Source organism: Agelaius tricolor, unplaced genomic scaffold, assembly GCF_023055355.1.
Source record: "Agelaius tricolor isolate 1412-34295 unplaced genomic scaffold, bAgeTri1.0.p SCAF_3, whole genome shotgun sequence".
NCBI classification, from domain to species: Eukaryota; Metazoa; Chordata; class Aves; order Passeriformes; family Icteridae; genus Agelaius; species Agelaius tricolor.
In genome coordinates, this window is record NW_027269263.1 from 28,047,905 (window position 1) to 28,064,610 (window position 16,706).

The 16,706-nt window shown below is 33.5% G+C and overlaps 1 protein-coding gene across 5 annotated transcripts in view; it reads left to right on the forward strand.

Annotated features, from left to right (window-relative positions):
* Nucleotides 1-16,706, forward strand: part of CEP290 (centrosomal protein 290) — a 47,499-nt gene that overhangs the window by 12,883 nt on the left and 17,910 nt on the right. For 4 of the 5 annotated variants that reach the window (XM_071423311.1, XM_071423312.1, XM_071423313.1 and 1 more), the window contains 15 exons: nucleotides 457-599; nucleotides 772-936; nucleotides 1,861-2,010; nucleotides 3,032-3,147; nucleotides 4,618-4,720; nucleotides 6,016-6,246; nucleotides 7,389-7,562; nucleotides 8,766-8,877; nucleotides 9,656-9,861; nucleotides 11,930-12,081; nucleotides 13,048-13,159; nucleotides 13,905-14,360; nucleotides 15,432-15,596; nucleotides 15,821-15,928; nucleotides 16,007-16,141. In XM_071423311.1, the coding sequence (XP_071279412.1) occupies nucleotides 457-599; nucleotides 772-936; nucleotides 1,861-2,010; nucleotides 3,032-3,147; nucleotides 4,618-4,720; nucleotides 6,016-6,246; nucleotides 7,389-7,562; nucleotides 8,766-8,877; nucleotides 9,656-9,861; nucleotides 11,930-12,081; nucleotides 13,048-13,159; nucleotides 13,905-14,360; nucleotides 15,432-15,596; nucleotides 15,821-15,928; nucleotides 16,007-16,141 (2,528 nt within the window). The remainder of the gene's footprint in view (nucleotides 1-456; nucleotides 600-771; nucleotides 937-1,860; nucleotides 2,011-3,031; nucleotides 3,148-4,617; nucleotides 4,721-6,015; nucleotides 6,247-7,388; nucleotides 7,563-8,765; nucleotides 8,878-9,655; nucleotides 9,862-11,929; nucleotides 12,082-13,047; nucleotides 13,160-13,904; nucleotides 14,361-15,431; nucleotides 15,597-15,820; nucleotides 15,929-16,006; nucleotides 16,142-16,706) is intronic. The other variant, XM_071423314.1, reaches the window with a different exon arrangement.

Sequence of the window (16,706 nt, forward strand, 5' to 3'; positions counted from 1 at the left end):
CAGGTGGTAGAAGTCTTGAGACTCCTTGACAGCCACATAATTTAAATGCTCCTTTTTTCTTATTCTGGAGAAGGAATTCAGGCAATTCCTAGATAGCTCATTGTTACACCCAGACATTTCCAACACAGCTGTGTTTCTGAGCTGGCAAAAGTCAGACAGGCTACTAAAGAAGTTTAAAGTGAAGTAAACATTGAAGACTGGAAGGTTCAGTAAAGTAATTTGTGTCCCATGAAGCTTTTTTTTTTTTTGATATTTCATCACAAAAATACATCTCCCAGATATTCCTAGCAGCTCTTGATTTTCATTTCATAATTGCTTATGCCTATGTATGTGTAACATGAATAACATGAACATTCTTTTGATTTTTCAAATCAACAAGAATCATGATGAAATGTCCTAGGAAACCATAAATCATTTTTTCAGTGCTTTTTGACAGATTTACGACTTTTATTGCAGTAAAAGAGTTATCAGAAGAGAATAAACAACTTGAACAAGGAATGAAAGAAATATTGCAAGCCATCAAGGAAATGCAGAAGGATACTAGTATGAAGGGAGGAGAAACAGCCTTAATAATCCCTAGTCTGGATCGCTTAGTTCATGTAAGCTTGCCTTCTAAATTATGATTTAGCTTTGTAGGATTTACAGGGATAATATGTTATGCTTTTTGCTGATTTCATGTAGTCTAAACTTGAGGGCTCCAGTTTACTCTGAAAAAATTAAAGCTTTCTACACTTTTTCTTTGTTATGTTAATTAACTGTTTACTGCATTAGGCAATGGAGTCAAAGAATTCAGAGGGGATCTTTGATGCTAGTGTACACTTGAAAGCCCAGGTTGACCAGCTTACAGGACGAAATGAGGAATTGAGACACGAGCTAAAAGAGACTCAGAAGGAAGCAACAAGTTTGTCTAATCAGCTGGCAAGTGCCAATGAAAAGGTATATAGTTTATTTTATATAATTTATTTCCAACTTCAAAAGTGGCTGTTCTGATAATTTAGAACAATCCATATGATCTATAAGACACTGAATTCAGCTTATTGAACAATGTCATTGTACAAATCTCACTGAAATTTGTGTCGTGGACCAACTAATTTGTCCTTTTTAACTTCAGATCTTACTCTTCTTCATGTTACTTTATCCTTGCAATATTCCATCATGTTAAACACCAAGCATGCCTGTTTTCTGGGGAGAGCTGTGTCCAAAAAAGCTCACAGATCTATTTCTTCAAAAAAACCAAGAGTCTTACACTTTTTATTTGTAAATATGTAACAGAAATTCAGTGATTAAAATGATGAGTCATTCTTTAAAGTCCTATATCTTGTTTTAAGTTGTACAATTCATTCTGTGCAATGGTCCTTCCAGGGAAGGAATGATGAATGAAATATTATCTTACAAGAAGCTAAATTTAAATTTGCTTTTTATCACAGCTTTGGTGATAAACGAATCCTCTGAAATAGTGTTAGTAGACCAGAGAGCTTTTAAATTAAATGAAAATGCAAAGATTTATTTAGAAAAAACTGTCAAATAACCACTGCAATAATTCTTTCCAAAACTTAATTTTACTAAAGGAGTAGGAATGCACCATGTTTTAAACAATTGGAATAAAACTGTGATTATATGTGTAGTTGCCCTGATTGCTGGAGTAGTTTGATAAATTTGGATTAATTTATTATGCATTTATTGATTTATGAAATCATGGCATTTTTTAAAGGATATTTTAAGGAGTATTAGAGTGTTTTAGAATATAAGTGAAATTATTGGGTTGTTAATAACAACTGATGTAGCAGTATATTTTTCATCTTTTTTTTAATCTAATAGCAAGAGCTACTTCTTTATGAGAGTTTTGTATCCTGTCTTTAGATTGAACAAATGAAAAATGAAATTTGCTTACTACATCAGTCAGAAGGTGCCAATATTGTCTTCCAAACAGTGAATCTTCCAGAAGGAATGGCTCCTTCAAGTGTTAATACAATTAATTCTCTGAATGAATATTTAATACATCTTACACAGGTAACTCATATATTCCTTGAAATAAAGAGTATTTGTAACATGTATATAATTCCTTTCAAGTCCAGCAGAATGCTATGTGTGGACATGAAAGATGTCTCCAAAATTATTTTGGTGTTCTAACATCTACTAAACTCTTTGGGATATTCTGTAATTTAAAGTTGTAAGTATTGTGCTGTGCTGTAAGCCTGAAAGGTAATAGCTAACTAAATGGACAGCAATTCAGATTTTTTATGTTTTAAATCTGAATTTTGATCTAAATATTTGCCCACTCTTCCTTCTACTTCCACAGTTACACTCTTTCTATGAGAACCTCTCTCTTACTGCTGTCTGGATGCCACACCTGAGTCTGCATGTGCAAATCCTACTTGAACAGTTTTTCCCTATAGAGCCAAGGTCTCTAGAAATTTACTATATGATTTTTCATTCCGTGATTTGTCAAAAATACATTGACAATTGTAAATAAAGGCATGAATACATTGAAACCAATTCCAGTGATTCCCATGAGAAGCATAGCAATCAGGCATATAGTAATGAAGAACTATTTCAGAATTGGAGTAAAAAAAAGAAAGTTACCTTTTTATTATTTTTAATTTATCTTTTTCTGTCTTTGATAGTTTTTTTATTTTTCATTAGAAAATATTTTTCAACTCTGTATGCTTATAAAGTAGAAGACTATTTGAGAAAATGAGAGGAAAAAGCCCCTTGCCAGTAAGACATTGAGTTAGTTTTCTTTGTGAGCTAGCTACCGGTCATAGTGTTTTGAACTTTGAGGGCTGAAACCTGCAGTGCAGGCTTTGTGCTCTTTTTCACACCGATTAATGTGAATGCTAAAACTCATTGGATTTTTTTCATCTATTGCTTCTAAAGAAAATGCATATTTCATATTCATAGTTCACGCAGTTCATGGCAGAAGCATCTATCATGAAAGCACAAAGAACTGCCATTTTGATTAAATTGCTAGTTTCATGTTTAAAACTTACATTAATAATTTTTGTATTTTTATTTGGAAAATAATAACTAGGAACTGGAAAACAAAGAAAAGTTGCTTAAACAATTAGAAGATGCAGTGGAGGACTACAAGCAAAAATTTGCAGTGATTCGTCATCAACAAGGCTTGCTGTATAAAGAATATCAAAGGTATTGCTCTTTTTTCTGAATTATGAAAGTTCAATATTCTAAATATTTAACAGTCTTGAAACAAGATCTGCTGTTGTGTTGAATTTCTTTGGTTAATGTTGTAAGTGCTGCCATGTTTGGATATGGACTCCATACATTTTCTTTAGTCCTGTAGAGATTCAAAAAACTCCTACAAAACCATCTTCTGTTGGACTCTTCTCATTTTGCATGTTTTATCATGAGGATTTCATTGTGCTTTCTGCTTCTGATACCTTGCACTTACTAGAACCTGATATGATGGTTGTTAGCCTCATTTTCTTTCGCTTTCAGGGATGGGTTCTAATAGGTTTTTGGGAGTGGAGAGGAGGGGAGGGAAAAAAGCAAACTGCTGTCCAAATACAGTCAGAGATCTCTGAAAAATTCAGGTTGTCAGGATTTTGTGGTTGCTTTTCTTTTGGACTCCTAGTTCTTTTATATGCTTCAGTGAACCTAAATTCCATAAAATTATTCTTATGGTCAAAAAAATTTAAAAACTGTTTTCATCTGTTGGGAGGATAGGGATGAATATGATAATTTGGATTTTTCAATTAACAAACTATTAGTTGGATACTCTCTGGATTGGGATGAACAGTTACCCAGATGGCTTCTGTAATAAGGGTTTAACCTTTCAGAAATTTCTGTTTCTTCTTTGATTCAGTTAAGATTCCCAGACAATGTTATCTCTTTTTTAAGCATTAAAGAGACAGTTTTTATTGAAGGCTGTAATATACTGCCTCATTTACTACTAGGTGAGATATCTCCAATATCCAAGGGGGATAAAATGATGATTCAAGCTTTTTTCTCTAAAGCTGGTAGAGATTGAAGTTACAGAAGGAGATTCTTTGACTTGACATCCCATTAAATTGACTTTCAAAGAATTTTCTTTAATTCTCCTCCATTTTACTCCATTATTTAAGAAACTTAGATACCTCTTTGGAGAGAAAATACAACTTCTAAAATATCCTTGATGAACGATTTTTTAAACTATCCTAAACTGTGCCATATAGTCTATAGGAACTTCCTTATTAGACATGTATGAAAGAGCATAGTTGTTTTTTTTTTTCTCCCAAATAAATAAATAAAAATGGACAGAGGAGAGTAGTTTGGGCCAAATGAAGCTGAATTAGCTGAATCTTTTTATGTTTTGGGTGTGGTTTTCACTGAAATAACAAAACAATGGTGGGAAATTACATCCTTTAAGCAAATATAATATACGTTTGAAGAATAAATAAGACACTGAAGAATTATTTTCATCATTTAACTGGCTGTGGGCTAAACAGAGGGTATTGTTTTTCAGTAATCCATCTACAATTTATCATGTGCTTTTCAAATTATATTACTGCTAAAAGTAAGTACCTTGGTTTGCAATATTTTAGAATTGCTTTTGAAGTTACAGTTTTAAAAATCATCATCTCTTTCATTATAATAAATTAAAATTCGGTACTGTTTTAGTCAAAAAGAAAGCTGGCAAAAAGAATCAGAAAATATTAAAAAGGAAATGAAAAAACTAGAAGAGCAAAAAGAAGAAGATGCTATGAAGATAAAGGCATATTCTGTAAGTAATTTTGTTACTTTCAATTTTCAAAAAGATTTTAGGACATAGAACAGAGGTTTTAATACACTACTCTAGTTTGTTAGATGGGAAAATGTGTACACACACCTCTTGTGCCTGTCCCAGAGTGCTGTGTATGCATGGGGGTGCTCCAGTGTTGCCTGTGCCTGTTGGCCTTCCTGCAGTCTGCTAATCCATGCACTGGTGAGAAACCACCCCAAGAGGTCACATCACTCACCTGATGAGGTGTGGGTCCCTAATTGTTGCACTTAGTACCCCCAGACCATTATCTGGAGTGCTGAGGTGTGGTGTCCACCAGGGAAGAGTCACTCACAAATGTGTAGAAGATACAGGGACAGTGGAGAGGCTTCTGAAGCTGTACTAGGTTAAGAGTGCTGCATTATAACCCTTTCTGCCCTTGCTGTTAGAAGTTTTTATGCTTTTTTAATGCCAGTTTTCAAGCTGATAACTTCAAATAAAGAAGTCTCTAATTTTATGGTTACCCTTCAGTCTGGTTAATGGTGATCTTTCTCTTCAACATTATCAGTTTTGAGGAAATGCCTTCTAAGGCAGGTATTCTGTTCACACATACACTCTTTACAGCCACACTGCTCTCTGAACAGCAGTTGTTAGCCAGGCTGTTTGGTTGGGAGGAGGAGCAAGCCAACAAGCCCTTTGAAAACACATTGGTTTACACTAAGAATTAAGGGTATTACTTTCAGTTGTGTCATTATATATAACTGTTAATGTATATGAATCAGTGTTTCAGAAAAACAGGAAACAATTCATCCTTTTACACATGCATGCAAACACGTGTGTCACACATACACATAGATGTTTCTATGGAAGGAATCCTGTGGTTTTTTACTTTACAAGTACAGGTTTGATCTTCAAAGTAGGAGGTTATTAGGGTTTGTTTGGAGCCACAGGACTTCTATTTGTTTAGAAAATTGTTCCAATGCATTTTTTTTATTCTAGTATAAATGGGAAGACTGATGACAGTGAATGCAGAGAACCATTCTTGTTCTAAATTTTGAAAGTGTCAGCATTAATTAAAATTCCAGTTGGTCAGTCAAATGTACTTAGCTACTTCTTTTGAAGATTCATCTTTTTCTTAGAATGCTGTATGTTTGAGCATATGTTGAGTCTGTGTATGTATTTTATTAGCAAAAAGAAATTATTTCAGACAAATTAATGGAATTTTTCCATTTAGATTAAAAAATATACAAGAAATCTTGTATGTAGTTGTGCTTTACCATATTTCTGTACAAGGCTCTTGTTAAAAAAATGTTTTGCAGAATTTACTTGATGCACTTCAGATGGATTCTGATGAAACAAAGAAAGTACTTGCAGAAAATAATAGAAAAATAACTGTTCTACGAGTTAATGAAAAATCACTAACAAGGCAGTGTACCACTTTACTTGAAATGGAGCGGCACCTCAGAAAAGAGAATGATAAACTAAAGGGTGAAATAACACATATGGAGACTGCAGTTACAGAGAAGATTGGAAACTTGCAACGATTCAAGGTATAGTTTATGGTAGTAATAGCACACATTTTTTATTTTTACAGTTGGGAAAGAAATACCCTTTATTTTTAAATGTAGTTATTACTAGTTTCTTGAATGCATTTTCCAAAAGCTTTCTAATTGGTGTTACGAATCTTGTAGAAATATTCTTTGTATTTATATAAGTACTGTGACCTGGACAAGCTCAGTATGTGGGTCCATGTGAATCTCATATTCACAGTGCAAGGTGCTCCACTTGGGTCAGGGCAACCCCTGGTATCAACCCAGACTGGGGAATGAATAGATGGAGAGCAGCCCTGCTGAGAAGGACTTGAGAGTGCTGGTGGATGGGAGGTTAGACATGACCCAGCCATGTGCACTTCCAGCTTGGAAAGCCAAGCACATCCTGGGCTGCATCAAAAGCAGTGTGACTGCTGTGAGGAAAGGCTGAGAGAATTGAGATTATTCAGACTGGAAAGGAGGAAGCCTCTGTGGTGACCTAAATCTGGCCTTCCAGAGGGAAGGCCAGAGGGAGGGAGGGAGCCTACAAGAAATATTGAGAGAGACATTTGACAATGGTGTATGGTGACAGGACAAGGGGGACAGGCTTCAAATCGAAGGAGAGTAGATTTAGATTAGATATAACGAAGAAATTATTAGCTATGAGGGTGGTGAGGCACTGGCACAGGTTGCCAAGAGAAGTTGCGAATGCCCTGTCCCTGGAAGCATTCAAGGCCAGGTCAGATGGGGCTCTGAGCAACCTGGTGTAGTGGAAGGTGTCCCTGCCCCTGGCAGAGTGGTTTGGAACTAGATGATCTTCAAGGTGCCCTTCCAACCCAAACCATTCTATGATTCTATGATCATCATATGAAACTGAATCTTACCTTTTGGTCTTGCAAGTTTCTAGGACCTGTATTCATTTTACAAGATAGTTTTGGCAGTGCCTTGAGAGGCAACTGTTGATAAAATTACCCAGAGAGCTGGAATATCAGAGAAGTTTTGTCAATGTGTATTGCAGGTGATTTTTGAAGATGAACAGTAATGTAGAAAAATAAACTAATATCTAAAGCACTGTATTAATTATTATTCTTCTTACATGGAGTAGTTTTATGTTTACATTTCTAGGTGACCTTAGTAACCTATTGTGTTGATTATTTTCATAGGAAATGGCTTGCTTTAAGATTGCAGTTCTGCAAAAAGTGCTAGACAATAGTGTGCCATTGTCTGAGCTAGAAGTGGCCAATAAGCAGTACAATGCATTAACTGCTAAATACAGAGAGATGTTACAAAAAGATAATTTGCTTGTGCAACGGACAACAAACATGGAACACATGGAGGTAATGTTTGTGTTACATTTTAACCCTAAGGGGAAAAAATGGGCAGACAGAAAAGCATTTACTTTTGGTTCTTTGTTTATTTGTTTGTTTGCTCTTCAAACTAAGCTTTGGATATTTCTCACAGAAATTATTTTTAGTTCTTTGTTTACTAAAATGAGACAGGCAGGAGGAATGTTTGCTATCGTCTTCAGTTTTGGAGGTCATAAGGAAAGTAGAATGAATGTAAACACTTTGAAAGCTTACTCTCAAAGTATGTGCTCTTACTACTTTCCAGCTTTCCCAGGAATGAAATGGTTAGTTCCAAAAAGAGTAAAGCACTTAATTTCACTTCCATAAAAGATGCCAAAGATTGTTCATAATGTACTTGCAAAATATTGTAGGTACTGCAAATATTTAACTCTTCTCGTGAAACTTTTATTCTGAAGTAGAAAGGAGTTTCTTCTCAAGAACTGTGAAGTTGACTTCAAAGATATGTTACTACCTCTCACTTTTCATGGGTGGTAAAGAATGAAGGACTCCTATGTCTATTTTATGGAATTTTGTGCATATGAAAACTTGCATTACCTATTTGAGCATCTTCCTAGAGCTAGAGAATAATATATCAACTAAAAATGTATCCAGAAAACTAAAACTGAAAATTATTATGAAGTATTCAATTTGTTTTACTGGTTAATGTACTTGTATTTGGTTAATTTGTTGTATTGGTTAATGAAATTTGTATTTCTATTTGGAGGAGTGAAGGAACATTTACAAAAGTAACATTTGGCGTCAGATGCCTAAAAGAACTAAAGAAATGTGATCTGTCTCAGAGGTATTTGTGTGCAAGATGAAGTATTCTTTGTGGGATGAAGTACTCCAGAAGTATTTCTTTCCCACTGCTAATGAGGTGCTCAGTATGACAAAGATTTTCTCATCTAATTGAAGCCACTGTAGGAATCACAGTTGCTGGTAATAAATACTCACAGTTGCTGGTAATAAATACTTCCTAGCTGTGACAGGAAGATACAGAGGACAAAGACTAGTATTTTTACACTTGACAAGCATATTACACTTCACAACATATAGTCTTCTGTTGCTATATATGTAGCATATAGGTCACACAAAAGTAAAGTCTGTTTATCTAAAAGATTTCGTAGATACTAAAGATGAAATCTGCTACAATGAAATAGTTTGCTGTTATGTTGTAACTTTTTTGTCATATAGCGTGAGAATGAATCCTTGAAAGCACAGATAACTGCACTGAATAAGGAACTGGAGATCACAAAAGAAAAACTTCACACTGTAGAACAAGCTTGGGAGCAGATGACTAAACTGGGCAAGTATGAAAGTTATATTGCAACATTAAACACCAAATGGTATATCCTGTATAAAAGTAATACTTTAAAATATTATAAAATAGATGTGTCTTAAAATAATAAAAATAAAAAAAATCATAATTATTTTATGTCTTTCAGTAGTGATGTCCATTTTTGTGCTGAATTTTTTTGTTTGTAAGTTTCATTTCACTAAAAGCAAGTTCAGTATTTTTCTAATGAAACTCTTCCACTTTGACTTTCTTGGGTTATTGGGTCAAGGGTTTAAAAGCTTTTAATGCAACATCACCTGAATATTTTTTTCTTAATATTGTCTAACTTGATTGTCAGTTGTGGTGTTTTAGAGTTTGTTAAGGCAGTTCAGTTCATTTTGCTGGTTTCATGCCTTGTAACAAAGTATTCTTTCCTAATGGATGGGTTTTCTTTGTATAGATTTCATTCCCATTATTCAGCCCTGTTTCTTCTACAGATTTTAAATTAAATTTCCTGAAGGTTTGCCAGTTGTATTAAGCATAAGGTGAAAGGCTACATTAAAAATAGCTATCAGTCTCAGTAACCATGGTTGCAAATACATGCATTCATAATTGATAGCAGTATTTTATTCAAATTACGCACTTTTTAAACATGAAGTAAGGCAAGATAACCATGCATCCAGATGCACAGATGTTAAAGTTTACTTGACACAGATAAAGCAAAACTCCTGTTTGGTTCCATGGTGGAAATAATTTTCATAGTTGAATCAGTTTGTGTATGTCTTAATTTAAATATTTTTTCTTGTAGGGGATGACAATGCCATGGACAAAGTCACAAAAGCAATAACCAACAGTGAGATTTTGTCCATTTCTAAGAAAATCACAATGTTGGAAATGAAGGAGCTAAATGAAAGACAGAGAGCAGAGCATTCACAACGCATGTATGAACACTTAAGGAGTACTGTAAAGCAAATAGAAGAACGTAATTTTGAATTGGAAACAAAATTTGCTGAGGTAAATCTGCTGAGATTTAACAACCTAATTTGATACATCTTAAAAACATATTTTTGAGCTTTTCAAAAATTATTTATATCAATTTGTGTCAATAAATTAAGTGTATAAGTAAACTTATGATGCAAAACATAGTTTTGTAGCCTTTAAGAGCTGCAATTTTGCATATGAGAGCCATTGGTAAAAATAGAACTAATTTATTATTTATTTTAAAATTTAGTTGATAATACAACACATGATGAGCATCTTGACAGATAGTTTCCTAGTTTTGTCAGTGGACTGCAAGAAAAAAGTCTGTTCCAACCTTGTTATTTCTTTTGTCTAATCCATATGATCTCTTTTTCTTATAATTTTTTCATTATAATTACCAATTATTCAAAAAAAGGTTAGAACTTTGCATCACTTGTGCAAGTGATAGTGTTGTGATTCTCTTACAGACTGGCTACATCCTATGCCACACATAGTACAGAAATAGAAGTCATGTGCCATTGAAGCTGATGAAGCTCAGTATTCCTGGCCTATCGGTCTTAAACTTGTTAGGTTTTTTCATCTGCACTATTAATTTTTGAATTTTTTATAGAAATTTATTTTTTGCTAGCAGGAGACTTTATTATAGTTACTACAATAAATTTATTTATAGCAATTGTACAGATTTGTTCTTGTGACACTACTGGTCTATAATTTAAGCACAAGGGCTGAAAGAGAAAAATTTATAGGAATGAAGATAGATTGTATTAATTTCAACTCCTTGTCCTTTGCTAGAGTGTAGTCTATTTTAGATTGCTGTTGGGTGACTCCCTGTTTCTCTGTTGTTTTAGTAATGTTTGTTACATTGTTTTGATTTGATTTAATCTGGGAGATGGAGTAACTGAAAGTGTATAAAGCTTTTCAGCAGCAGCATTGCTGAAGCCTTTTCTGATGGGATGAGTTCTTTTATTTCTATAAGGAATGCTTTAGGTGATGTACCCTAGTGTCACATTTTTCGTATTCTTTTTTGTATATATTATTTGTCTTGTGATAGTTTTATACTTTAGGTCTGATGGTCTTCCTCCATTCTGAGTTGATGAACGCCTAAAGCCATTCTTTATTACTAGTACCTCTGTATCCCTTTTGCCCCATTTCTGTAGTTCAAGGACATACATTTTCTGTTTCATATACTCCTGTTGTCAGTACCTCCTAAGCTGGTATAATTACTTTTTGTTTGAGAAAGAGATAAGAAGAATGTGTGGATGTAATTAATGAAAGCTGTAAGTAATACCAGTTTAAGAACTGATAACTAGAAGTCTACTATACATCTTTTTAAGTCATAAATCAACTTCAGCATTCTACTTTTAGTTTTCCAGATATGTGAGGATACCCTGCACTTCTTTTTGTTTGCTTAGGAAATCAGTTATTTTATTAAGAAGAAGTGGTATCAGAATAATGGGCCACAACTCTATGTACTGGGACTTCTCTGTGTTAGGATTAAGATGGATTAAGATTATTTCTTTTAATGCTTTTTGGTTTGAATTGAAATATTGGTTTCTCAGTATTTGATAATCAACTTGAAAAATCAGACTGCTTGAATGTCATTTAATTAAGAAAGTTTTTTTTAGAAGGAATAAAAGAACACAATATTATTGTTAGCCTTGGCATTTATAAACTCTGTTGGTGTTAACAATGCCAATATAAAAGACAGTATAAAAATATATAAGACTATTCATTTCCCAAAGTGTTTAAAGTCTTTTTTTAAAATTTGTTTTTATTTTTCATTTTAGTTTAGGAGCAAGTTATTGCAGTAATGATTTTAAGAAAATTCACTAATAAGAATTGTATTTAGTTTAGAATCCTTTTCTGTGCCAAACTGTGTATCCATTGCTATGTGCATGAAATCCTGCAAACAAAAAAGATGTTTAAGCAGAGAGTAAGGGAAACTGGTTTTTGAACACAACCTCATCAGAGCTTAACTGTGTTTTGTAATGACTGAAAAAGAAAAAATACTTTTGGTGCTCCTATTTCATTGCTGAGTTTGAGCAATTATGTGCTTAGGATGCCATTTTGTTCATTTGTTTTTGGTTTTGATTTTTTTAAGCTCACCAAAATCAATCTTGAGGCACAGAAAGTGGAACAGGAATTAAGGGATGAACTGTCAAAGAGTGTAAGTAAGGCAGTAAGTGATGCAGACAGACGACAAATTATGGACCTAGAGAAGCGTGAGATGGAGCTGAAGATTGAAGTATCAAAGTAAGTCTTGAATTTATAAATTTTGAATTAAGTACGTTCAGAAATGTGTGAAAATTCAGGCATACTAGCCTTACATGATACACTACTTGTGTATGACTTACATGCAGTTTTCAATGCATATATACATGCCAAATTTAGTGTTGAAAATGAAACATTTAATTCCTGACTATAAAGAATGCAATTTGTTTCACTTTAATTTGAACAAGGAATTAAGTGCTGGCTGGGATAGATAGGGTAAGCATGCAAGTAGATACTTATACTAGTATTTTTACACTAATTAAAGTTGATTTTGTTTCTGTGCCACAACCCCCGTTCTGTATATGAAAATCTCGTAGAACTAATTGGAAAGCAGTTCTTTCTTTGAAAGACTCATATCTCAAACATTAAGGTACAGTAGGAGGGAGGATTTCCATTTACTTAGAAGAGATTAACTTTGCAGAAATTGGAGCTTTTTAGCTATGTTGGTATGAACATTTGTCTTTGAGTAATTAATGTAATCCTGTTATATGCCTAAACCAGAAAAATCTATTGGGATACTTGCAGTGATTTTTGGCACTGCAAGTAAGTTATTAAATTTGGGGAAGCAGAGAAGGGAATTGAGAATGAAATGTTTTGAGCATTTATAAAATGTTGAGTATTTATATCCTGAAGTAGGAGAGAAATAGAGGACAGAGATGAGTAGGTCAGGTAAAAAACCCATGTCATTATTTTCCTCGAGTAGGTTACTGCTAGCAAACTTCTGTATAGTGTATAAGAAAATGTCCTGTGAAAAAGTTGAGAGGCAACACAGAAGAATTTTCTTAAACAGAACTCTTAAGTAGTAGAGAAGAGTATGCTGAAATGAATGAAATCCAAATATGTTTTGATATGAGGAAACATAATTTTTCTTGGTATCTTCTATGTAGAAAAACATAATAGGTTATTCACTGGTTTCAAGTGACAGAATATTCTTGTTTTCCCTGGAAGGTTAAGAGAACTGTCTGATGTAGCACAAACACAAGTTGAAGCTCTGGAGGCACGCCAGCAATACAGAGATAAAGAAGTGGAATATCTTAGAATGCAAATTTTAGATTATCAGGTAAAATTTAACCTTTATTAAAACTGCACTTTGGATTCTTTTTTCCCTGGAGTGAGAAGAAATGAAGTGATTTTGCAATGAATTAGAAAACATCAAAAGTATTTCAGAAGAATCTTAGCAAGCTAGTCCTTGTAGTGCCCATACCCTTTCAAAAGTTCCATATTACATTAATTATTCCCTTCTCTATTTACTGCATTCTAGCTGTGCAGCTATTACAGATCCTGACCTTTTTCCATATTATTTACATAATATTCATTCTTGTATCATCAATAGCTCATGGTCAAGGAAAGTCTGATCATTTTTCACAAGCAAGAAATTACTTGTAAATATTGAAGATTTGCAACAGGTTTACTATTTTGTTGTTAGCTAAAACAATTTATTGGAATTTGGTTTCACATTATAAAACGGTTTGAGACCTTAAATCCAACACTTGTGTCAGGTTTAACATTATCATATTTTCTAAGTTTAGGTACGTATTTCTTCCTCAGTTTCTGGTATTTTGGAAAGACACCATTCTTAAGATAAGTATCTGAAAAGGTGTACTTCTAAAATGTGGCTGTAGAAACAATAGTGGAAAAATTAAAAGCCTGTTAGAGGCTGATTCTTACTCTTCTCTGTGGAATAATACACACAATATATAACACATATATATTAAAAATAGCTTGTTTTTGTTTATGTATAAACTGGGTTAACATATTCTGCGTCAAAATGAAAAATAAATTTGTTCTATCAATTTTGTTCTTAGGCACAGTCAGATGAAAAAGCAATTATTGCAAAACTGCATCAAGATATTGTAGCTCTTCAAGGTAGTCATTCTGTTGCTGTAGACCAGTTGGAGAAGTTTAAGTTGAAACTACAGAAGATGGAGATCCATAATCTACGTTTGGAGCAGAAGCTTGATGAGAGAGATCAAGCCTTATATTTTGCCCGACTTGAAGGAAGAAATAGAGCCAAACATCTACAACAGACGGTTCAGTCTTTGCGGCGACAGTTTAGTGGTGCTCTGCCTTTAGCACAGCAAGAAAAATTCTCTAAAACAATGATTCAGCTACAGAATGACAAACTGAAGATCTTGGAAGAAGTTCAGTATGCCCAGCAGGAGCGTAGAAATGCAGAAAACAGAGCTTTAGAGCTGGAGTTGAAACTGAAAAGTTTAGAAGAATTAGTAAGTGCTTTGAAGGATAGCAGAGGAGCTCAAAAGGTTTGTGATTTTATAGCTTTGAATAGCTTTGCTTATCTGATCTGCATTTAAATTTAGTTTCAGTTTAGATAGTTTTCTAAATATATGTTTTAATGTAAAACTTACTGATTTCAAAATACACTGTTAGAATATGGGAGCTATCATATTTTGTTTTCTGTAAAAGTCAGTGGAGGTATATGTACTAATTATCTGCTTTTGTGCCCAATTAAGGCACATAGGAACTAGACGCTAACTATAATTGCAGTTATATTAAATTGAATTAAATTATGAATCTAATTAAATAATGAAATAAATGAAATACAAACTAGCATTCTGAAGTTTTGTCCCATAAGCTTGCAGTGAAATCTTCACTTCAGATCCATGTCTTTTTTAAAAAAATCCAGAGGCAGTAATTTAGACAGCATGGTTAGAAATGTTACTATGCTTATGTAAATTTTGCTTAAGTATATTTTGCAACTGTAAGCAATGCCACCCTGAAATCTTAAGAATGCTTTCTCACTTCTCTTCAAGATCACTGTATGTTAGATATTATGGTTGTATCTGTTTTGACTAAAGTTGTCTGCATGTAAGCAATGCTTGTAATGCTCTGGGCATGTTATAGTTTTAAGTCAGTTTTCAAATATTTTTCTAGAGCATTTTGACAAATTTATGTCTGTTATTTTTAGTACATGTACATTTTTTTGAATACATACAGTTTTTAATGATTTTGAATTCTCTTGCTCTTTTAGAAAATACAAACCAAACTTCTTGCATACTTTTTTTTTGTTCAGTCTGGACAGATACATAAGGTATAACTTGAATAATTTGAAAATTGTTTGCAATGCACTTTTGTCAGTGTAAGGGAAACCTGTTGCCTCTCCAGTTGGCTGCTGCACTTATCAGTCATTCCCCTTGCAGTTTCATACTCTTGTCATGCTTCCTCTCTCAAGACAAGCAAAGAAGCTTAAAAAGGCAGAGCATGTGTCTTCCAGTTAGTTTGAGAAGTTCCATCCTGCCTCAAAGCCAACAAGTGAAGCCAAATCTAGTTGGCCTGTGGTAAATTATAATATATTGTGTGTTATTCATTGCAAGGTAATTGTATGGCACATGAAAATGGAGGAACTCCATCTGCAGGAACTTAAACTCAGTCGAGAATTAGTCAAGCAAAAAGAAGAGGTGAAGTATTTGCGTAATATAATTTCTGAATATGAATGTACAATCAGTAACCTGGAAGAAGAAATTGTACAGCAGAACAAGGTATATATTCCTGCATGCTATTGTAAAAATATACTATTCCTTATTTTACTAATTGATTTTCTAATAGCTTTTTAACACAGGTGTTTATATCTTAGGTTTATAATCCTTTTTAATAGCTTATTTGAGTGTTTACCTTTTTGGTAACTCTTTTTTCAGTTGAAGTTTTCTATAAAATTCCCATTGCCTTCAATAAATAAACTACCTCTATCAAACATTTGTTACAGTTTCATGAAGAAAGGCAAATGGCTTGGGACCAGAGAGAAGTAGAACTGCAGCGCCAGTTAGACCAGTATGATCATCAACAAACTGAAATACTTAGCACAGCTTTAAAGGTACATGCACTAAAATTAGGCACATAAGCATGTTTTTCAGAGCTATCAGATTACATAAATATGAATCTTTCTGTGCAGTTTGAAGATGCTACAGGCTCAGTTCCAGACCCTAGTTTGCCAGTCCCACAACAACTTGAGTTGGCTTTAAGAAAGATTCAGGAATATATTCGAACAATACTGGAAACTAGGGCAACCTGCAGATCACTGGAAGAGGTAATTTAATGTATAAATTATAATTTAACGTGACAAAGTTTGTGTTTCCATATGCCTTTACTTTTTTTTCCCATGAAAAATATCCTTTTTAAAATGTCATTTAGACATGCTTAACACTCAGAAAATGTAAATAATATAATCATACCATGAGTAAAATGAAATATTTTTTCCATTGGAAAAAATCATACAGGAGAATTTTATAATGTTTTTATTAATCCATTTAGTAGGTTCTATTAATCCATTTAGTCTTTAGAATTTTATAATGTTTTATTAATACATTTAGTCTTGCTGTACAAAATTCAGTTGACTATGCATAGTTAAGTTTAGCAAGTGCTACAAAATACTTTTATCTTGGGTTGTTAAATTGCTACTCTGCTACAGAAGAGACTTTGTGGTTCCTAAATAATTGGTAAAACACCAGCTTCTTCATTTGGTAGGACAAAAGGAGTTGTTTAAGTGTCATGTGCCAAGCAAATAATACATAGAGACATAGTAATGATATTCTAGGACATTTTAATCTAATAGTAATCCCATACAGACAGATCCCAGGACAAAGTGTTTTGTG